Below are 22,621 nucleotides of genomic sequence, written 5' to 3' on the forward strand. Positions count from 1 at the left end.
AAAAACCTAGATAAAATAGCTTAATGACGAAGTGTGAGAAAATTAAAACAGCACAATATTTTTCCTCAGGTGTAAGCTTAGCGCTGTTAGCTTAGCATTAGCTCAGTGTTCGTGTGAAGAATAAAGTTAACGTTATATGTAAATTTCATATAAATAAGCCAACTTGTTGTTGAAATTGTTTTGTTAAAATAATGCACATATTTCTGGTCAGGTGTTAAAAGTGTATCCCCGCATTATATTAGCATTAGAAGTAACGTTAAGTAACTTACATGTAAATATTATGTAAATAAGCCAATTTTAAATAGTTTGTTGTTGGAAAAATTCAATAAAAAAGCCTAGCGATTAAAAAAAACCTTGCAAGATTAAAACTGCACATATTTCTCGTCTAGAGTTCAATGAATGTGTATTCCCACCATTAGTTTAGCATCAGCATGAAGAATGTAAATATTATATAACGTTAAATAAGCCAACTTTAAATAGTTTGCTATTGGAAAAACTTAATTAAAATAGCCTAGGGGTGAGACAAGGTCTGGAAAGATTAAAACAGCGGAATATTTCCAGTCCTGGGATATGAATGATGCTGCAGTGGTGTTTAGAGAGCTGGGCTGTGGAGAAGCTGTAGATGCACTGGGCAAATCTCATTTTGGATCAGGACCAATCTGGATGGATGATGTGGACTGTAGTGGATCAGAGTCTAGACTGAAGAACCGTAGATCACCAGTATGGGGTAAACATGACTGCAATGAAACCCACAATTCTGGAGTCATCTGTTCAGGCAAGCTACACTATGTTCATATAATATGTGCACTGTATTGAATAGTTACATTGTGTGACTGTGCTGTCTGACTTTCATTTATTAAATCCTGTTGTTATCTCATTGTTTATGCTCTTGTGATATTTTAGGAGCCAGGCTGGTTTTAGGTTCTCGCTGCTCTGGGAGAGTGGAGGTTCTTCATGGAGAGAGCTGGGCCACAGTGTGTGATGCTGACTTTGACCAGCAGGATGCAGAGGTTGTGTGTCGAGAGCTGGGCTGTGGTTCTCCTGTGAAGGTTCTGGGAGCAGCTGCGTTTGGTAGAGGGGAGGGTCAGGTGTGGTCAGAGGTGCTTCAGTGTAGAGGAAACAAATCTCAGACTCACTTCTGTCCAAAATCATCTTCACTCAAACACAACTGCTCCCATGATAATGATGTGGGACTGGTGTGTGCAGGTAAGAACTGCATTCAGCACAATGAGCCTGTGACTTCATCTATTCCTACTTAGACAGCCCTCTGTCTCAGTAGCTCAGCCCTGTGCTCCATTACCTGTTTGCCATTAAGACCTGGTGAAATTAAATATTTGTGACTTATTATATTGTTTGTTTGGGGTGAGGGTGTTATGTTTGTGCAGCATTACTGTTCTGGCATTTGTTTTTTAGTGGATAATAGTGTAATAAAGTGTAGGGGATCTGTGTTTGTCTAGAATACCTTGCAGTGTGAGTTTAAAAACATTAAAAACACAGCTAGCAGAAACTTCCTGGTGGATAGCACTAATTATAAACACAATAGACTTTGGACAAATGTAATGGGTTTCTCTAGTCTAACAGACACAAGAGACTGTTGTTTTAGAGATAATTTGTGGATTTTTGGAGCTGCAGTAACACATTATACAAAATGGCTACAGCAACATGTATCCATGTGAATCACATGTAATATTCTGGGTTGGAGTGGAACAGACTTAGAATACTTGTACTGGCAGCACATAGTTTAAAAGCAAGAATGGTGAATTAAGTATGTGTCTACTGTTCTGTTCCTCCAGTCCATTAAGCAGGTAACAAGACTGGTGGAGGTCATATAGTGTCTGGAAAATAACTGCTCACAGGATTGCCAACAAATTAAAAGTCTATGTGTATCTTTTTTATTTTTGTTATTTTGAAACTGTAAAGGGAAAAAATATTAAAAATGCTAAATAGACGTGTTCACTTCAATGTTATGTGTTCTAAACATTAGGTCATTTTTATTTCCTTCTGTAGTCACAATAATATACATTTTGATTAGGGGTGTCCTATGCTGGAGTTATCTGTTCAGGTAAAACACTGTAAACAGGGACTGTACATTATCTGCCATGTAGGCAAAGTGTACAGCACATATGATTTTTCTTTTTAACCCACCCTAAATCCTTGTTGATTGCCAAGGTAAATTGGTATGTTTAAACTGAGCAATCACCAAACTGTGCTGTACACTGGAATTCTCAACCAACAATTAATTTACTTTTTTTTTTTTTTTTTTACTGATTTCATAATTTTGCTGATCCATATTAATTTGTTTAATGTAATTCATAGCTTTACTGAACTTATTTTGAATCCTTATACTCTCTTTAGTTTTTTCCAATGCATTTATGAATCATTCATTGTGCAATATTTAGCATCATCATGCTTAATCATTTATCATTACTGATAAATAAGCTTTCTTTTTTTCATGGTAATTTTTAGGAGTCCTGCTGGTTAATGGCTCTCGCTGCTCTGGAAGAGTGGAGGTTCTTCATGGTGAGAGCTGGTTCACAGTGTGTGATGCTGACTTTGACCAGCAGGGTGCAGAGGTTGTGTGTCGGGAGCTGGGCTGTGGTTCTCCTGTGGAGATTGTGGGAGCAGCTGCTTTTGGCAGAGGGGAGGGTCCGGTGTGGTCAGAGGAGCTTCAGTGTAGAGGAAACGAATCACAGATTCACTTCTGTCCAAAATCATCTTCACTCAAACACAACTGCTCCCATGATAATGATGTGGGACTGGTGTGTGCAGGTAAGTGTTTTTCAAAAAAATGTTTCCCATTTTTACTCTTACTAGTTCATAATTCGGTAAATTTTTCTTGTTCTTATTTTCTCTTACACAGACAGTGTGAGGTTGGCGGATGGTGGCAGTCGCTGTGCTGGAAGAGCAGAGGTTTTTCACAGAGGACAGTGGGACTATTTGTGGTGCTGGTGCAAATTTCATAGCGGGTTTTGTCATGTGTAAAGAGTTGGGCTGTGGAGAGCCGTTTAGGACTGATGCAGCTGTTCCAGGATCTGCACCGATCTGGATGAGTCATGTGAAGTGTACTGGATCAGAGTCTACACTGAAACACTGTGGATCATTAGGGTGGGGTGAACACAGCTGTAATCATAATATGGATATTGAGCTTACCTGTTCAGGTATGTTTTAATTAGACAAAAACTGTAATACGTACGTATTACATGTATTACATTTGTGAACTTTCTGAGAATGTTTCGACACATCATAGACAAAATCAAATCAGAGATCATATGATGGAATGTCACTGTTTTGTATACCTATTCCGTATTAAATATTCTATTACATAGTAAATTCTAACAGTTACAGCTAATGTGAGAAGCAGTGATGTTTTTTTTAACATTTGCTTTGACTTTTATTTAATTGCTGAAAATATTAACCCAAGATATTGTCTAGTCAGTTTCATTTTGTTTGATAAAATTTAATTTAATAAAAAAGGGTCTGCAGTACTGATTTGCTAGAGCACAACATTTGTTTTCAAAATTATAACCTGAATGAAACAAAATGCATTAGTCCTTTCCACTTCCAGACAACTTCTCAAACACTTTATGTGCCAAAACAAAACCAGTCAACACACTGTAATTAGAAACATAGTGCCATTTCCAGCTTAACAATTTAGTGCTGGACGATATGACAAAACTTATGTCACAATATATTAATTTTAGTCGATGTGTTATCGTTTTGATATAAATGTGTACAGCTCAACTGAACAACTTCCTGATGTGTACATTATCACACACTGAGATTGCCAGACTATGGTATTCTATACCACTCTGCTGTTTCGCTTAAAAAAAATCAGTCAGTAAAGATGCTGTAAATACTGTACATATCTTAAAAAAAATGTTATAAATTGATGCTCCTTTATTCGTATGCAAATTACAAAAAATATAAATGAAGGTCACACATGCCAGATATTCTAGGCTACTCTAAAATAGTTAACATTTTTACATTTATTATTACAATAACAGCTTAAATGCTTTGCTGTGTAATAATAAAATATACCAGCCCTGCTTAAAATGATTAAAAATAATATGCAAATATGGACAGAATTAAGATATCAAATATGGACAGAATTTAGATATTTAATAATATTTTGACCAACAAAAAAAGTCAGAATAAAAAAAAAAAAATGTTTTATTGTTTTTCTATAAATCTTTTGTTATGATTTTCAAAATGGCGGATTAGCCACTATGGCTATTTGGCGATGCCAACTGTTTTCCTAGCTAAATTAATCTGTATTATTAACATGGATGAATTGGATAGATTATGTGGTTTGATATGATCTGTGAACTGGGATCTAGCGTCGGAGGTCAGAGGGCACAAAGTAGGGTAATTAATGAGCAGTATTTTTGTTATTTGTAATCATTTTTTTATTCATTAATGAAGTGAACATGTTAATTTGACAACTCTAGTATTTTTTCATCTCATTACTAGCCTTCTGTTTTGTTTAGCATTTGTCTATTATACAAGTCTTTATTTAATCTGATTGTGAGAGAGAGAGAGATTTAACATTTTTTTGCATTACACACAGATCACAGGACATCCAGACTTGCTGATGGTCCTCATGTTTGCTCTGGGAGAGTGGAGGTTTTTCATGGAGCGTCTTGGTTCACAGTGTGTGATGCTGACTTTGACCAGCAGGGTGCAGAGGTTGTGTGTCGAGAGCTGGGCTGTGGTTCTCCTGTGGAGGTTCTGGGAGCAGCTGCTTTTGGTAAAGGGAAGGGTCAGGTGTGGTCAGAGGAGCTTCAGTGTAGAGGAGATGAATCTGAGATTACTCTCTGTCCAATAACCTCTTCACACAAATACAACTGCTCTCATGGTAATGATGTGGGACTTGTATGTTCTGGTACAGTATAATATGTGATATTATCGTCTAACATTTCTTTATATAATATACAGTATAGGAGAGAACTTGCTCTTTTACGAGTCTCTTGGTTGTAAATTCAGGTCACACTCAGGCTCGGCTGATGAACGGCTCAGATTCCTGTTCTGGTCGAGTGGAGCTCCAGTACCTCAGTGAGTGGGGTACAGTGTGTGATGTAAGCTGGGATATGAGAGCTGCCAGTGTCCTCTGTGCTCAGCTGAAGTGTGGGAGTGCTGTGGCTGTGTTGGGGTCAGACTGGTTTGGGGAGGGGAGTGGCCGGATCTGGGCGGATGTGTTTGATTGTCAGGGGAACGAAACACACCTGTTAAAGTGTCCCATTTCATCATGGAGTCGAACTGCATGCTCTCATAAACAGGATGTTGGACTCATCTGCAGTGGTGAGCTTTTAAAAATCTTAAACATTCTTATCAATGGGCTGTAAAGTGATTTTAGGAGGAAGTGCCCTTATATTGTTCTTAAATATATATATTTTTTACTTCACTTCAATTAATTTACTAATGTATCTCAGTTTTGAACATGTATATACATTTCCATAGACAATTTTGATTTCTGAAAATCAATTTCTAATTTTGCTCCATATATAGCTCAGCTAATGCAGCAGTACCTGTTAAAAAACAATGTGTTTAATTTCTAAATCTGATTTATTTCAAGTGCTGTAAAAACAATCTTATTAAGCCTCTAAAATCTAAAATATATTTGTGGTACTTTCAGGTTCTTCTCTGGCGTCTCATGAGGGTGTAGTGAGATTGTCTGGAGGGATGGAGTGTGAGGGGGAGGTGGAGGTGTTCTTCAGGCAGGACTGGAGGAGAGTTCTGCTGGACTCCTGGAGTGAGTCTGAGGCCTCTGTGGTCTGCAGACAACTGGGCTGTGGTTCTGTACTCAACACCTCCAGCTACTCTTCATCCAGTCCTGAACACAGCTACATGTGTGTGACGGGTTTCAACTGCTCTGGGAGTGAAGCTCATCTGAGGAACTGCAGCAGCTCACAAGCAGTTAACTGCAGCTCCACAGTACAGCTCTACATCACCTGCTCTGGTACATTTAATTCAAATTATTTGGAGTTGTAGTGAATAATGCCTGTTGTTAGGGGGAAATTGTTTTATTTTGTTTTATTGTAAGGGTTATTATAATTATTATGAATCTGAAATGAACCAATCATCATGTGACTACGGGTGAACTAAGAAATCATACTTTGAACTGGTTTCTCTTAATTTTAGGCTACAGCTTCATCAGGCTGGTTGGTTCTGGGGGAGACTGTGCTGGAAGGCTGGAGGTTTTCCACAGTGGATCATGGGGGACAGTGAGTGATGAATTGTGGGATATTGAGGATGCGCAGGTGGTCTGCAGACAGCTGCAGTGTGGAGTCGCCCTCAGTGCTCCAGTACCAGTACCAGCCCGGTTTGGATCTGGAACTGGACCCATATGGCTGAATGAGGTGGAGTGTGAGGGGAACGAGGCGTCTCTGTGGAACTGCAGATATCAGCTGTGTGGAGAGGATGAATGTGGACACAAGGATGATGTAGGAGTCGTGTGCTCAGGTACAGTGTGCTGATTGCTGGTGTTCTTACATTGAACACTTCACCTGTCAGACCTCTAAATTTTCTCTTCAGTGCTGAAAGTGAGACTTAGTTAAACTGTTAAAATAAGACTTGTTAAACCAATCTAAAATTGTTGCCATGTGGGTCAGCCAGACCTCTTCCTGTACCTTTTTTTTTCTTGTTTTTTTGAATGTGTCAGAATGTATCTAAAGGGCAAACTAAATTGTTTCAAATTGATGTGCAGTTTACTACAAAGTCAGCAGTAGAGTGCAGTAACACATTCTCTTCTAACTTTACTACAGACTAAGACTTAATTTATTCTTATTTTTGCGCCAATTTCCAAAGCTTTCTTTAAAACAAATATATTCAGTTTTTTTTATTTTTTTTTTTATACAATATACACTTTTTTGGGATCCTTTTCTGTTTAAAGGCCCTGGCACTGCTAACTTTTGTACCATTTGAGCACACTGGATTTTGTACCATTTCAGGTTATTAACTCGGCTGGAGAGCTTAAATGGCAAAAAATGGGGGTGTTCTAAAACTTTTAACTAATAGTGTAGATTCATTAAGTTTGTTTTAAACTACATGAAAACTCCAGGGTCTAACATAAAGCATTTTCTCTCATCAGAGTATAAAGAGATCAGACTGACTGAGGGCTGTGAGGGGAATCTGGAGGTGTTCTATAATGGAACCTGGGGGAATGTGTGTAACAATGGGATGGATGTAGAAACAATTGGTCTCATCTGTCGGGAGCTGAACTGTGGAAGATTTAAGACTGAGAGAGCTACCAAAGCACGAGTGGAATCAGCTCCTAACTGGCTGGATGATGTAAAATGTAGGAAACATGACTCTACTCTGTTTCACTGTCCATCTTCATCCTGGAGTCAGAACAATTGTGATAGAAGCAGTGAGGTGACTCACATTACCTGCTCCGGTATGTTGTTTTTCTTTGTAGTAGATGAGCATGAGTAAAACAGTTTTTCATTGAAAGTTGTGTTGAAAGAAAGTGTTGTGGTGACCGGATCACCCTCACTTTTCCTCATCCTCTTTCCCTGTGTAAGTGTATACAACCTGAGTAAATATAAAATAATTTTTAAATAATCATTTTATTTATTAAGGGAAAAAAAATATCCAAACACCCCCTAAAAAATAAAATGTGATTAATTACACTTTTTGGATAGATGAGTATTCAATTTCACTTAACTCAACCAGGCCTGATTACTGCCAGACCTGTAGAATAAAGAAATTCTTTAAATTCCTTTATTCCTGATCATTTAAAATGAGCTTTTTTATGTTTACTCGGGTTATCTTTGTCTGATGTTAAAGTTTTTTTTAATAATCAGAAATCATTAATAATCAGTATATCTGTAGGGGGCAAATACTTCTTCATGGCAATGTATGTGTGCAGGACTGCTTGAGATTTTTTGGGACTACAAGCTACACCTTGCTGTGCTTTTTACACTCATCTGGTCATGCTGGGAACACATTTTAATAAAAAGTGTAAAGTGTATCAGAAAAAAATTACATTTGTGAGTGAAATAATAAGATATTTTACATTGAATTACATTACATTTGGCAGATGCTTTTGTCCAAAGTGACTTACAATAATGGTGTACATTTACTAATAGGAGCCTGTTCTGTCCGAAAATCGCACTGAAAAATTGTTTTTGTCATTGCTGGAATAGTTCGGTGGGGTTAGAGAAAAAGAGCAGTCTGGTGCAGCTTGAAGTTTCCTGTGCGCCCTGTTAGAATGCCTGGTGTTATTTGAAAATCAGCACAACCAGACTGACTTTTAATTCTGTGCGTTGGTGTGAAATGAGGGGGTTTGCCGCTCAATTGAAACTCTCAATTGTTATTGCTGAGATCATTATTTTAGTAATGAGTTTAGTAGTATTGATTTGATTTTTGTAGTATTTATAGCATGTGTCTCCATTCTAGGAGAGAAGAAACAGCTTGCATTTGAAAACCTTCAAAAATTCTTCTTATTTCCAAACCAGGGTCAGTGCTCAAGTTCGAATATTTGACTACCACTCCATTCACTACTTGAATAAGTATACATATTAATCAGATTTGTTCGTGCCTACATTCTAACTTGTTTTGTCAAATAATTCTAAACTTCCCTTTTCATCAGTTGATCTTTGATTTGAGTGAAAACTGATTAAATAAAAACACTAATGCAGTTTGCTGTAGTTTTGTTATAAAAAAGTAATATTATTCATGTGTCTGTTCATGTGTGATGTAGATTACATGCCTATTAGGTTGAGAGGAGGAGGGGAAATCTGTTCTGGGAGGTTGGAGGTGTATCATAATGCTGAGTGGGGGTCTATATGTGCTGATCTGTGGGACATCAGGGATGCTCAGGTGGTCTGCAGGCAGCTGGGTTGTGGGCCGGCGCTGAGTGCTAATAGAAGAGCTGCTGATGGTTCTGGTGGAGGAACTATCTGGATGAACAGAGTGAAGTGTAGAGGGAATGAGATTCACCTGTGGGACTGTCCTCATTCCCTGAAGATCCACACTGGCTGCTCCCACAGTGCTGGAGTCACCTGTGCAGGTGTGCGAGAAAGTTTTTTAATCTAGTATTAACTTCTCTTAAGGTAACTATGGTTATGTTAAGCAGTGTACTCTGTATTTCAGTCAGGTTCAATATTATTATTATTGTGCTCCTCTGACCTGTAAAAGGGAGAATAGCATTTATATTATGGCTGATTTAGGCTCACAACACTGATAAATACACTAAGTAACATTGGCAGACAATAATGCAACAATATTTTTGAAAATACCTACAATATTACCATATCAGCCATATACTTCTTTTGTTTCAAAGACAATAAACACAAAAACAATAAATACCATTTCTTAAATAATGCTGCTCTAATCTCTTTCTCCTTCTGTAACCTCTTTTTCTTGACCATTTTTATGATATTTCTTTCAGACATATTTGTCACATTACCTTTTTCATCTGAAACAACTACAACTTACACCACAGGTACTCTTTTAATTAGTTCCTTTGTGTGATTTTTTTTTTTTTTAAGTTTAAACAACACTATGCAGTGTTCAACAGTGTTGTTATTCTGTGTTTTCAGTACCAGCACAGCTAACAGAGAAAAAGACAGTCCCTCCTTCAAAAAATCCATCATCTATTTTTCCATACATCTATCCAGTGTCTCTCCTGGTTCTGGGATCTGTGCTCTTCCTGGCCTTAATGCTTCTGGTTGTGCTGTTTTATCAGAACAGAGTGCTCAGGAGAGGTAGGGAGATTTAGAGATCATCTAAAATCCACTTTCTGTACTTTCTATAATCATCATTAGTCCTTCAATCTGTCATCAGTCTTCTCTTCTACTGAACTGACTCCATGTTTCTTTCTTTCTCTCTCACAGTGATTTCTAAGGCGAGGAGGAAGACTCTGCTTGAGGCAGTCTATGAAGAGATTAACCATAAATGTGTCACTAACAGGTATACTAAAAGAGGTAAATTATATGTAGAGAGTTTCACTGAAGGCTCTCTGAAGGCTCACTGAAGTCTTCTCACAGTATGTAAAGTGGATCTAAGGTCAGATATCAAATAGCAATTCTGAGTGTTTAAATGACTATAAATGAAAAAAACTACATGCAGTAAATCAATTGTAGCATTGTTACCTTATCTTACAGGTTCAAAATAATATGTGTTACTCCACTGACTATAATAGGAAGAATTACATATCTGTTACTATCAATTCAGGCCTGTACTGCTGTTAAAAAGCAGAGGAAAGGGATGGGGTTTGTTAGCCAACTTTCCCATTTCACCTTAAATGGTGCAAGAGACAGCAGAGGCTGCATCATTTAAGGCGGAACAGAACAATTAAATAAAATGAAAGCTAATCCAAGCTCCCCATAACAGGAATTAAGAAATTGACAATTGTTCCTTAATCACCAACCTTTCTGAAGACATACAATGCCATAAAATTAGCTAGGTTACTGAACCTTAGTGCTTCTGATGACGTATCTGGTGCATGAAGTGTTGTCCCAATTCTTATGGGGAGGATTTCACCCTTTACACTCAAAGAATGGTTGGGGTAAGTGGTAGGGCCATGGGGTGAAATGGGATTGGGCTTAAAGCCTCATCTCATTTTCAGACTTACAAATACATTTTTTTGCTGTAGATTTTGATTAAATAATTGAACTTTGGCATTCTGACTGTTCTGATCTCCTTTAACAGGAAGTTTTATCTCTGAAGATCAGCATTCAGGATATGAGGACGTAGATGAGGAGCTTCTCTCAGGTAAGTTGACATATACTGAATGTGTGTTAGAATTTTTAATGCAGAAGAAAAAACATATATATATATATATATATATATATATATATATATATATATATATATACATATATATATATATATATATATATATATATTGTTTTATAGAAAAAAGTTCCATGCAATATGTGTAGGGTTCTGAAGTGTTTTAGCAGTTAGCATCAGGCTTCAGGCCGATAAGACTCAGTGAGCGTGGTTAGCGGGTAATGCTAATGCTAAATTCAATTTATCTTTGACTACTCCAGTATATCCATGTCTGGCACAAGTTAAAAACAATGTCTTGCCTACTGTACAGTTTGTAATAGTGATTTTAGGATTGCCCAGGGGTAACTACAGGATTGCAAAAGGCATGTTGAGGTGAGTTAATATCCTTTGGTGTGTGGGAGTTTTTTTTTTTTTTTTTTAAAGGGACACACTTTGATTTGTCAACCAGTTCTGATCGCAGAGGGCGACAGTACCAATACATTGAAAACCCCTTAGTATTTTAAAAGTTTGAGTCTTTGAGTAACAGTGTCTTGCTGCCATCATCCTGATGCTGCTGTGCTGCAATGCATTTTTTAATTTTTACAGAAAACTATGGCGAGGTCTATGATGATATCATACCTGCTGAAGAGAGCCCACACATTACAACAGGTTTGGATATTTTAATACGTACGATTTATTGTGGACACATGGTAAACATGCAAATTATATTTGCTTTTCACCTTAATCAAAAATATATCTATATATGTCTGTGCAGCATACATTATTATGGTTTTCTATATTATGATAATAAAGTGTGTTTTTTTCACACCTATAAAGAATGTGTCTTCTTTTTTTTTTCATTTTTAAAAGCACACTGAGCAACATGTTTCAGTTAATTAATGCATTTCATACTGTTTTAGATAAATAAATTAATCATTACAGAGAGAATAAAGGTTTTCTCAACCACCCTTGTGGTCCCATGGGCTCACAAGTTCCTGGCAGCGCCAGAGTCGGCCCGTTTCTCATTATAGATTAAGCAAGTTTGGACTCTTGTACTTTGTCAGAACGAACTTGGTAAGTTCGGCTCACGAGTGCATACTCCAGAGAACAGGACTTTTATTTTGTAATTGGAACTGCTGTGATCAGTAGAGTAGTAGGTGCATCCTTAGATGCATTTCCACAAACATACCCTACACCCGCCTCACAGGGCAGACAAACCGTCTTTGTTTGGTCCATCGCTCACCGGCCTTGCTGTAGTTCACAGGGAACCCACAATATTCCCACACTTAATCAGAGTTTCTGTAATCAGGATTAAAACTAGTTTTATATACTCTGTAAAAGCATGAGAAACACAAAAAAGTTGTTTGTATGTGTAGTTAAAAGAAACTGTGACTTATCTTCATGGTGGATGTTATGTGTTTGGATCTGCTGTCTGCAGGTGCAGCTTTAATGCTGTATTTTGTGTGTTTACTCTCTCTGAAGTTTGTCTCCAGAAGGTAGCTGACTTTGTACCTTCCTTTGCCCATAGACACACACACAGACACAGACACAAGGAGGTGGAGCTGTGTTAATTAGTGCTGACGCTTTTTAAAAATATGGCGAAATGAAAAAAAAGCTTCTTCTGATTTGTCACTGAAAATGTTTGATAATTTCCTCTCCTCTTTCTAATAAGGTCATAGTGAGTGTGATTGGCGGCTGTGGGGAATCTCTCTCTCTCTCTCTCTCTCTCTCTCTCTCAGGTTCTTGAGTCTTATCTGGCTGAGTAGAGGTAAAGCTTGTTCTGCTGCTGAGTTGAGCAGTGTGTGTGCAAGAGATGGACATCCGAGTTCTACTCATTTTTCTATACAGCATATTTAAACTAACTTTGTGGACTGTATGTATACTGGCCTCTTTTTCTGTTAGGATGTTGTTGGAAAGGCAGTGAATGGTATAAATTCCTTTATCCTCGAAGAACTTTACTTCCTCCACATCGGGCCGGGGATTGTCATGCACCGTGAGAAACCACGGACTCACTGCGTCAGCGTAGGGTCTTACAATGGGTTCAAGGATTTCATCTCAATACCTAAGAGCAGGCAGGGTACTGTTGTCTAACCTGTAGAGGCCTGGGCATCTACAGGCCTCCCCAGACCATCACTGATCCCCCACCAAACCAGACATGCTGAATGATGTTGCATAAAGTGGCATTTAATTGAAAAGTATATATTTACTTTTTAATCTTACATTCATGTGATTTACACTTTGCTATCATCCAGTCAGCCCATTTTAGTATTGCTATAGAAGTACAAATTAGTGAACTGATTTCTTATGATCTCTAAATGGGAGCTTTTGATGTCCATGATTTGGTTTAATTGTATTTCAGCCTTGTTTGAGTATTATTATTTGAGTATAAGTGTAATTATTCTCTGATTATCAGTGTGTTTGTTTTTTTCTCCACACAGACAGTGTGAGGTTGGTGGATGGTGGGAGCCGCTGTGCTGGGAGAGTGGAAGTTCTTCATAGAGGACATTGGGGAACAGTGTGTGATGATTACTGGGATATGAGAGATGCTGCAGTGGTGTGTAGAGAGCTGGGCTGTGGGGAAGCCATAGATGCACCACGGAGAGTTCGCTTTGGATCAGGATCAGGACCGATCTGGGTGGAATATGCTAACTGTGCTGGATCAGAGTCTTCACTGAAGAACTGTAGGTCGTATGATTGGGGTAGACAGAGATGTAATCATGATGAAGACGCTGGTGCTGTTTGTGCAGGTAAGATGCAAAAAAATAAAACATATTACACAGAGATGTAAACAAATGTGATGAGGCCTGTGTTGGAATGTACTGAATTAATTAAACAACTGTTAGTTGTTTTATATACACCCCTGTAAAAAAACTTCTTTGTAACATGAAAAGTTTAAGCCTGAACCTAAATTCACTTTCATACACTTAATAAATGGATTATTACAGAGGTGGTTTTGAATGCTTTGGTTTAGAATTAGCAACTAAGAAATAATATATATATATATATATATATATATATATATATATATATATATATATATTTAAAATCCTTGTATTTCAGTTAATGAAAAGTGCAAAATATAAAAATCACTGCCCCATATTATTTAATTCCCTTCTATTCAAATTAACCTCCCAGCCCTCCCAATGCTGTGTGTTAATATTAACGTACATGTTCTCTTTGCTCTTATAAACACATTGTAGAAGTCTGGTGGGCAGATCTCGCTGCTCAGGGAGAGTGGAGGTTCTTCATGGAGAGAGCTGGGTCACAGTGTGTGATGCTGACTTTGACCAGCAGGGTGCAGAGGTTGTGTGTCGAGAGCTGGGCTGTGGTTCTCCTGTGGAGGTTCTGGGAGCAGCTGCTTTTGGTAGAGGGGAGGGTCAGGTGTGTTTAGAGGAGCTTCAGTGTAGAGGCAGCGAATCACAGATTCACTTCTGTCCAAAATCATCTTCACTCAAACACAACTGCTCCCATGATAATGATGTGGGACTGGTGTGTGCTGGTAAGAGCTAAATGGCTTATGTATTAATTTTGAGATTCAGTCTGATTTTTCAGATTTCTACATCTTTTCCTCTCTCTTTCTCTCTCTGTTGTACAGACAGTGTGAGGTTGGTGGATGGTGGCCATCGCTGTGCTGGGAGAGTGGAGGTTTTTTATAACAGAACATGGAGATCAGTGTGTGGTAAAAACTGGGATATAAGAGATGCTGCAGTGGTGTGTAGAGAGCTGGGCTGTGGGGAGGGTGTATTTAAAAATGTTCAGTTTGGACCAAGATCAGCCTGGATGGATGATGTGAACTGTAGTGGATCAGAGTCTTCAGTGAAGCACTGTAGATCAGCTGGATGGGTGGAACAAATTTGTAATCGACTTGCTGGAGTCATCTGTTCAGGTGAGCTCTCCTAAATCTTAAAATACTTGTCGTTGGAATGTATATCAGTTGTGCACAATTTATTTATTATAGCATTTCTTCCTAATCTGCCATAATCATGACCTACTTTCACCTATATTAACCCACTTTTATTTGGTTAAGACCACTAGATCAGTCACTGTTTGCTCAATCTCAGACCTGGTTTTGCGTTTAAAAAATAAAGTGGCAAATTACTGTATAGAAGAAAACTATAAGCTGTAATAAACCTAGTTAACACTTATAATACAGCCTGTGTTTTAGAGCTTAAGTTCCCATAACTTACAGTGTGATTTCTCTGTATGAACTAGCACATACAAAATACTTACCGGGTCTTACTAGTACTTAAATGTAGGTAATAACTTGATATACTAAGTCAAATTATTAAAAAAGCAAATTATTATATGGAGATGAAAAGTGATTTTCACTATAAGACAATACTTAATTATAGAAAGACTATTGCTGTAGGCATGATGGAGAAATACATTTTTGTAATCTTTCCTTTCTGGTAGAAAATAATGGATTTCCATGCAGACGTCCCATTCACAAAGAAACAGGCGTTAATATTTTTTAGTTAATTACAGTTACACCTTAGTTCAGTGGTACATGGCCAGAGTTTTTATCTTTATATATTTTAAGCAGTTAATTAGTACATTTGTTTGTGTTTAGTGCTTAAACTGTTAATTGACTCCATGTGTAAGCCCACACTGCAGTTTTTCACTGTCATCAGTTCTTCACTAATATTAGTTTCATCGGTCCTACAGTAGAACCCTGTGGAACTTCTTAAGGTTTCCAAGTACTTAATGCTGTGTGTTAATGTTAATGTACATGTTCTCTTTCTCTTATAAACTAATTTAGGGGTCAGATTGGTGGGCAGATCTCGCTGCTCTGGGAGAGTGGAGGTTCTTCATGGAGAGAGCTGGGTCACAGTGTGTGATGCTGACTTTGACCAGCAGGGTGCAGAGGTTGTGTGTCGAGAGCTGGGCTGTGGTTCTCCTGTGGAGGTTCTGGGAGCAGCTGCTTTTGGTAGAGGGGAGGGTCAGGTGTGTTTAGAGGAGCTTCAGTGTAGAGGAAACGAATCTCAGATTCACTTCTGTCCAAAATCATCTTCACTCAAACACAACTGCTCCCATGATAATGATGTGGGACTGGCATGTTCTGGTAGGTATTTCACTTCCTTTTGTCAATTTCACACAAAACACTGACAAAAACACACATCCACCAAATTCAGATAACAGACAGGTGACGGAGACACAAATCCACCAGTTTGATTGATTTCTGTATTGCACAATATTATGAAAAAAGATATTAAGACATTAAAACATTAAGAAACCTTTAATTTGATTTGTCATTTATGTCCTTGAGGGCTAACCAGACTTTTTAAGTTTACAAGGAGTGCTGCAGAGAAGTCAAAAAGCAAAAGTTTTATACATATGAAAAAATGTTTAGACTTTGACTATGTTGAATTGTTTTTGGTGACCATTTTAAAAGAAACTTACAAAGTCTTATTTTTTTATCTAAAACTACAAGTATGTTTTTTTTTTAATGTCTACCATTGATTTACAGGCAGTGTGAGGAATAATAAATTATTTCATTTAGACTAAGATGAGTAATATTTAAGGAACTACACATACAGTGTGTAATGCAACATGTCAGATGTGTGGCATTCCTAATGTGCTTTCACTAATGTGATTTTGCGATGTGGTAGAGTGCTGATCGTGGGTCCAACAGTATCCAGCACTTTTTAGTGGATTAGTGGATTGACCTGTCAATGTGTTTAGCCATGGCATAGCACATCTTTCTTCTGACTAGCCTTGTAATCTGATGCTTTCTTCTGGGTGCAGTGTTTTTTGATGATCAATGTACACAAATACTATACTGTAGGTGACAAGCGAAGACTTGTTGGTGGTCCTCACGCATGCTCTGGGAGAGTAGAGAAGCTTCATCGGAATTCTTGGCTTCCAGTGTGTGATGCTGGCTTTAACCAGCAGGATGCAGAGGTTGTGTGCAGCTGGGAGTTGGGCTGTGGTTCTCCTGTGGAGGTTCTGGGAGCAGCTGCTTTTGGTAGAGCAGAGGGTCAGATGTGGTCAGAGGAGCTTCAGTGTAAAGGAATGAATCTCCTATGTACCTCTGCCAGACATCTCCTTCCTTGAAACCCAACTGCTCTCACAACAAGGATGTGGGACTAAGATGCTCTGGTATGATGAAGTATGTTTGTAAAAGATTTAGATTAGTACTAAACTGTGAGCAATTAGTTTGTAATTACTGTTTTTTTTTTATTATTGTATTGTATTATTGTTGCCTACTGTTTTTCCTCTGTAAATTCAGGTCACACTCAGGCTCGGCTGATGAACGGCTCAGATTCCTGTTCTGGTCGAGTGGAGCTCCAGTACCTCAGTGAGTGGGGTACAGTGTGTGATGTAAGCTGGGATATGAGAGCTGCCAGTGTCCTCTGTGCTCAGCTGAAGTGTGGGAGTTCTGTGGCTGTGTTGGGGTCAGACTGGTTTGGGGAGGGGAGTGGCCGGATCTGGGCGGATGTGTTTGATTGTCAGGGAAACGAAACACACCTGTTAAAATGTCCCATTTCATCATGGAGTCGAACTGCATGCTCTCATGAACAGTATGCTGGAGTTATCTGTAGTGGTGAGATCTTACAGTTGCAGTATAATAAATAACTGAAAGTTTATTACTCCCTCATTTTAAGCCAAGTAATATATTTTTTTCTCTTCAGGTTCTTCTCTGGCGTCTCATGAGGGTGTAGTGAGATTGTCTGGAGGGATGGAGTGTGAGGGGGAGGTGGAGGTGTTCTTCAGGCAGGACTGGAGGAGAGTTCTGCTGGACTCCTGGAGTGAGTCTGAGGCCTCTGTGGTCTGCAGACAACTGGGCTGTGGTTCTGTACTCAACACCTCCAGCTCCTCTTCATCCAGTCCTGAACACAGCTACATGTGTGTGACGGGTTTCAACTGCTCTGGGAGTGAAGCTCATCTGAGGAACTGCAGCAGCTCACAAGCAGTTAACTGCAGCTCCACAGTACAGCTCTACATCACCTGCTCTGGTAAGCATTGCACAGTTAATAAATGTATAATTTTATTTGTATGTATGATAACATGCAAAAGTGCCTCTATTATCCATATTTTTGAACATTTGAGAATAATTATTTGGCAAATATGAGTACATATACACAACACATATCTTGTGAAAGGAGTTTGAAAACATCTTTTGTATTTGTGTAAATTTTAGGTACATCTAACACAGTCCACAGCTCCATCAGGCTGGTTGGTTCTGGGGGAGACTGTGCAGGAAAGCTGGAGGTTTTCCACAGTGGATCATGGGGGACAGTGAGTGATGAATTGTGGGATATTGAGGATGCGCAGGTGGTCTGCAGACAGCTGCAGTGTGGAGTCGCCCTCAGTGCTCCAGTACCAGTACCAGCCCGGTTTGGATCTGGAACTGGACCCATTTGGCTGAATGAGGTGGAGTGTGAGGGGAACGAGGCGTCTCTGTGGAACTGCAGATATCAGCTGTGTGGAGAGGATGAATGTGGACACAAGGATGATGTAGGAGTCGTGTGCTCAGGTACTTCGTATCTTGAATTGCTCAGTTTGTAATGATCTTGTAATCAAGTACCAATGCCCTATCTATGTACAACTGGAGGTACATTTTGAATAATTAAAGAAGAAACTTTTGCACGTTTAAATCAATGTGCATAACTAGCTAGCTATCTTTCTCCCGCCAGAGTATAAAGAGATCAGACTGACTGAGGGCTGTGAGGGGAATCTGGAGGTGTACTATAATGGAACCTGGGGGAATGTGTGTGTAAATGGGATGACTGATGAAACGGCAAAATTGATCTGTCGAGAGCTGAACTGTGGAAGAACTGGCAGTGAGTCTTGGTCTAAAGCAAGAGTGGAATCAGCTCCTAACTGGCTGGATAATGTAAAATGTAGGAAACATGACTCCACTCTGTGGCACTGTCCATCTTCTTCCTGGGGGGAGAACAGGTGTGATAATCGCAATGAGGTTGCTTGCATTACCTGCTCAGGTAGGCAGATATGATGAGGTGTTAAAGACTTTAAAGGGATAGTTCGGTATTTTTGACATGAGTCTGTATGGCATCATCATAACCAGTGTCGTGCATCCACACTGACTTACCCCCCACAGCGTCCTGTGAGCCGAGTTCTTGTCCAGTTTAGGTCAAAGCGAAAGTAGTCCGGCATGTTTGCTGGGGTCAGGAAAATAACTCCTTTTTCTTCCCAAAGCAGTACGTGTTCAAAAGAGTGATTTATTTACATCACAAAAAACTAACCCTGCAAAAGTCACGCCTCGTAAATCACTTGGGTCCTACTTTCTCTCATTTCGTATTTGACCTACTTTCGCTTTGACCTAAACTGGACAAGAACTCGGCTCACAGGATGCTGTGGGGGGTAAGTCAGTGTGGATGCACGACACTGGTTATGATGATGCCATACAGACTCATGTCAAAAATACCGAACTATCCCTTTAAAGAATGCTAGAACTAATGTAGTTTGTAATTGGAATTTCATAATATTTGATTTTTTGTCCTACCACAGAGAATGGAAATACACTAGATTTGACAATTTGGCTGTGTGATTCATCTCCTCATGAGAGACCGTGCTCAAGTAAGAAAACTTATCATTATCAAAATGATCATGTCTTTGATAAACTACATTTTCTTTCTTTTTGACTGCATGTTCTGCCAGCATGCTTTCACTAATAAGCAATTCTTGTCTTTGCTCGCACTGTTTTATTTGTAGTTTGCATATTTTTTTTGCACTTTAACATATTTTAGATAACACTTCTACAGTGATATTTTTAACAAAGGTTTAGAGAGGGATTCTGGGTAATGGAGTCCATCAGAGTGTCTATGTAAGTCTGAGGAATTCAGGTGTAGACAGGACAGGTGTGGTGGATGGGGGTGGGTAATATGGCCCTAAAACAATATCACGATGTTTCATGGCATTTATCGCGATAACAGTACTCTTGGTGATATGACAGAACACTGAATTAAAGATATTATTTTAAAAATACACTACTGAAACAAAATAAAAATTAAATTCTGTTTTTGCATATGATATGGCACCCCCCCAAACTACGATATAAAAAAATACAAGACTTTTTATCAGATGGTAACAGACATCAGTGATCAAGAAAGTCATGATACTATTAATGCACTCTATATAATCTATATAATTAATAATAAAGTAAAATGAATAATATTGGACAGATAAAAACAGCAACCCCAGTGGTGCCCTGCAGTCGTAATTAGGGGTGAGTGATATGGCACGATATTTCAGGGTATAGTATCGTTTTTTGCGTTTGATACGATATGGCACAGCCCTAGTGGTGGAAATAACAGGTGTAACAGACAGCTTGCTGAAGACAGACAAACTACACTCTATTAGAAGCAATATCTTATTAAAAAAAAATATTAGTTTAAAAAAAATCAACTGTTTCAACTAAAACGGTAAAACAAGGTAAGTGCTTTTTTTTTTACTATGGCTACTTCTGTTTTTTTTTCTCCTGCTCTCTTCTGCTTGTATATATTTTTCATCTTACAATGCTTTTTTGTGGTTTACCACATCTCTATAAGAACATATTTCATCATACAGTATATACGACTGTTGTAAATGTTTGTAAGACTTTGATGGATAATCATCTTTTTCCCTCTGTGGTGTGTTTGTAGAGCACATTCCTCTGAGGCTGAGGGGAGGAGTAGGAAGCTGTTCTGGATGGCTGCAGGTGTATCATAATAAAACATGGGGGTCTGTATGTGGTGACCTCTGGGACATCAGGGATGCTCAGGTAGTCTGCAGGCAGCTGGGTTGTGGGCCGGCGCTGAGTGCTAATAGAAGAGCTGCTGATGGTTCTGGTGGAGGAACTATCTGGATGAACAGAGTGAAGTGTAGAGGGAATGAGATTCACCTGTGGGACTGTCCTCATTCCCTGAAGAACCACACTGACTGCTCCCATAGTGCTGGAGTCACTTGTGGAGGTCAGAGGAACAGACACAACTGAATATATTTGCCTCCTAACTGTTACAGAAACTTTACACATGCTTGAGAAAAATACTTACATCACATTGTTATTTTATGCTCACTCACTAGGCTTCCTGTATCATACTTTGCCTTTAAATAATAAAAGAGGACAGATGGGACATTTTGTCTTGCAAGGTCAGGGACCACTTTTCTCCATTGTAAACAGGCTTGATAGCAACTTCGGTAACTATTGTTGATCATAATGTTGGTCACACACATTTGGTTTCCATCATTTAATAATTGTAATGTTTTTGGGAAGGATAGAAAGTAACAATAGTGAGAGTCTGTATGTGCTTTGCACCAGTCTGTCTAGATCATTCTGTGTTTATAGACATTTCATATGTCATCTTCCATAATATTCATCACAAAATTATTCACATCCAATAAAAGGACTGTGTTCATGTATAAATTGTCTATACATTTTGTATATTTGTTTCTTAGATTCTCAACCACAGACAAGAAGAATCATACTTCCACAAACTCCTCCAGCAGCTGTTCCCTCCATCTATCCAGTGTCTCTCCTGGTTCTGGGATATGTGCTCTTCCTGGCCTTAGTGCTTCTGGTTGTGCTGTTTTATCAGAACAGAGTGCTCAGGAGAGGTAGGGGGATTCAGAGATCATCTACAATCCACTTTCTGTACTTTCTCTAATCATCATTAGTACTTCAATCTGTCATCAGTCTTCTCTTCTACTGAACTGACTCCATGTTTCTCTCTGTCTCTCTCACAGTGATCTCTAAGAGGAGGAAGACTTCAGCTGAGCCTGTCTATGAGGAGGTTGACACCAGGCTCATCCCTAAAAGAATTACTGTCTCAACTGAAAGTAAGAGTAAAATGTTTTTTTTTTCTCTCAAAGCAGAAATGTCTGGTCTTTACAGAAATAATGTAGCAGTTAATCAAATACTTGTCAGATAACTCTCTTTTCATATTGTTATATTTTAGTGTTTAAATATTTAGTGTTTTTGTAGATTTTCTTCCTTTGTTAATAAATTACACCAATCTTTTCTTCCCACTGAATAATGTTCTGAATAATGTATCTTCTCATTCAATAAAATGTATTTATAAAAGCTATTGGATAAAAAAACTTTTAACAATAATTTTAGTTTTCTTTGCTTTTTATTGTTCTATGTATTGCTCTTTTATTGCAACTTTAATATTCACTATCATAGGGCACTACCAGTATTTTCAGTTTCCAGTATAGGGCAATTTTAGACTTTTAGACCCTGTGGGTGTTTAGTTTCTGTAACAGTAATGCAAGATGATTGACAGGGATTATTTTATTGTTTGTGGATGGAGTTTCTGTAGGTTCACATGTGCTGTAGGTACCAAATGTGTAGCACCTCAAACTATCAAAATATGTTACTGTGCCTGTTTACTTTTTTTGAGACCAGAAAGTTATTTCTGTGGCGAGAGGTCATGAGATCTTGGGGAAAAGGGAAAAGAAAGAAGAAAAAAAAGGAAGAAATAGGGAGACACTTAAATCAGGCCCTCAAACCCACATTTACATTTTTTGTAACAAATAAATAGAAAACACAGACACAAGCAATAACAATGAAAAAAAAACACTTATTTAGAAAGCAATTTACAAAGCTTTGATCTGCTCTCCCTCTCCTCTCCTCCTCTTTACATCCTGGAAGCCTCCTTCTGCTGATCTTCCTCTTTCGGGTGGGGATGGAGACGGTGGAGAGGCAAGTGCTGCTGCTTGAGCTCCAGGACACTGAAGATGCTGGGTCTTCGGGGACTGGGCCTGAATTTACAAAAGAGAAAGATCTGTAGATTTACTTTCACATAGTTACTGTAGTCCTGTAATAGTTTATCCAAATAAGAAGATCTACAGTTCTCCATATTTCATACATTTGTCTCATTAACATACACTGCTTTTAGCTTGTATGGGATCCTGGGCAAACCCCTGATTCAGCACTTCTCTCATACCATTTTATACACTGCCT

At 38.5% G+C, this 22,621-nt stretch overlaps 2 protein-coding genes across 9 annotated transcripts in view; both read left to right on the forward strand.

The window, feature by feature from the left end:
* On the forward strand, positions 1-17,052 carry LOC111189390 (deleted in malignant brain tumors 1 protein-like). Of its 8 annotated transcripts, none has more exons than XM_049467049.1 (19): positions 1-775; positions 904-1,010; positions 4,687-4,855; positions 4,984-5,298; positions 5,633-5,956; positions 6,139-6,459; positions 7,088-7,393; positions 8,398-8,469; positions 8,702-9,010; positions 9,392-9,445; positions 9,543-9,707; positions 9,837-9,926; positions 10,654-10,716; positions 11,323-11,385; positions 13,155-13,463; positions 14,312-14,602; positions 15,476-15,778; positions 16,502-16,815; positions 16,946-17,052. In XM_049467049.1, exons 1-18 carry the CDS (start codon positions 571-573, stop codon positions 16,768-16,770), a joined length of 3,735 nt encoding a protein of 1,244 aa, XP_049323006.1. In that variant the 5' UTR covers positions 1-570; the 3' UTR covers positions 16,771-16,815; positions 16,946-17,052. The 8 variants fall into 8 exon arrangements, 6 of the variants coding, with proteins under 6 accessions (XP_049323006.1, XP_049323002.1, XP_049323001.1 ...); XM_049467045.1 differs by lacking the exons at positions 1-775; positions 904-1,010 and adding exons at positions 1,132-1,206; positions 2,861-3,158 and having other exon boundaries at positions 4,568-4,855; XR_007425307.1 differs by lacking the exons at positions 1-775; positions 904-1,010 and adding exons at positions 2,640-2,769; positions 2,861-3,158 and having other exon boundaries at positions 4,568-4,855; positions 16,502-16,825; positions 16,946-16,983.
* The window catches only part of LOC125782587 (antigen WC1.1-like), a 13,071-nt gene continuing 7,382 nt past the window's right edge, over positions 16,933-22,621 (forward strand). Inside the window, exons 1-9 of the mRNA XM_049467051.1 lie at positions 16,933-17,014; positions 17,349-17,672; positions 17,858-18,193; positions 18,354-18,659; positions 19,189-19,257; positions 20,322-20,630; positions 21,115-21,273; positions 21,403-21,495; positions 22,310-22,360. Coding sequence (XP_049323008.1) covers positions 16,966-17,014; positions 17,349-17,672; positions 17,858-18,193; positions 18,354-18,659; positions 19,189-19,257; positions 20,322-20,630; positions 21,115-21,273; positions 21,403-21,495; positions 22,310-22,323 — 1,659 coding nt within the window. The 5' untranslated portion in view covers positions 16,933-16,965 and the 3' untranslated portion in view covers positions 22,324-22,360. The remainder of the gene's footprint in view (positions 17,015-17,348; positions 17,673-17,857; positions 18,194-18,353; positions 18,660-19,188; positions 19,258-20,321; positions 20,631-21,114; positions 21,274-21,402; positions 21,496-22,309; positions 22,361-22,621) is intronic.

Source organism: Astyanax mexicanus, chromosome 18 (genome assembly GCF_023375975.1).
Source record: "Astyanax mexicanus isolate ESR-SI-001 chromosome 18, AstMex3_surface, whole genome shotgun sequence".
Classification (NCBI taxonomy): domain Eukaryota; kingdom Metazoa; phylum Chordata; class Actinopteri; order Characiformes; family Acestrorhamphidae; genus Astyanax; species Astyanax mexicanus.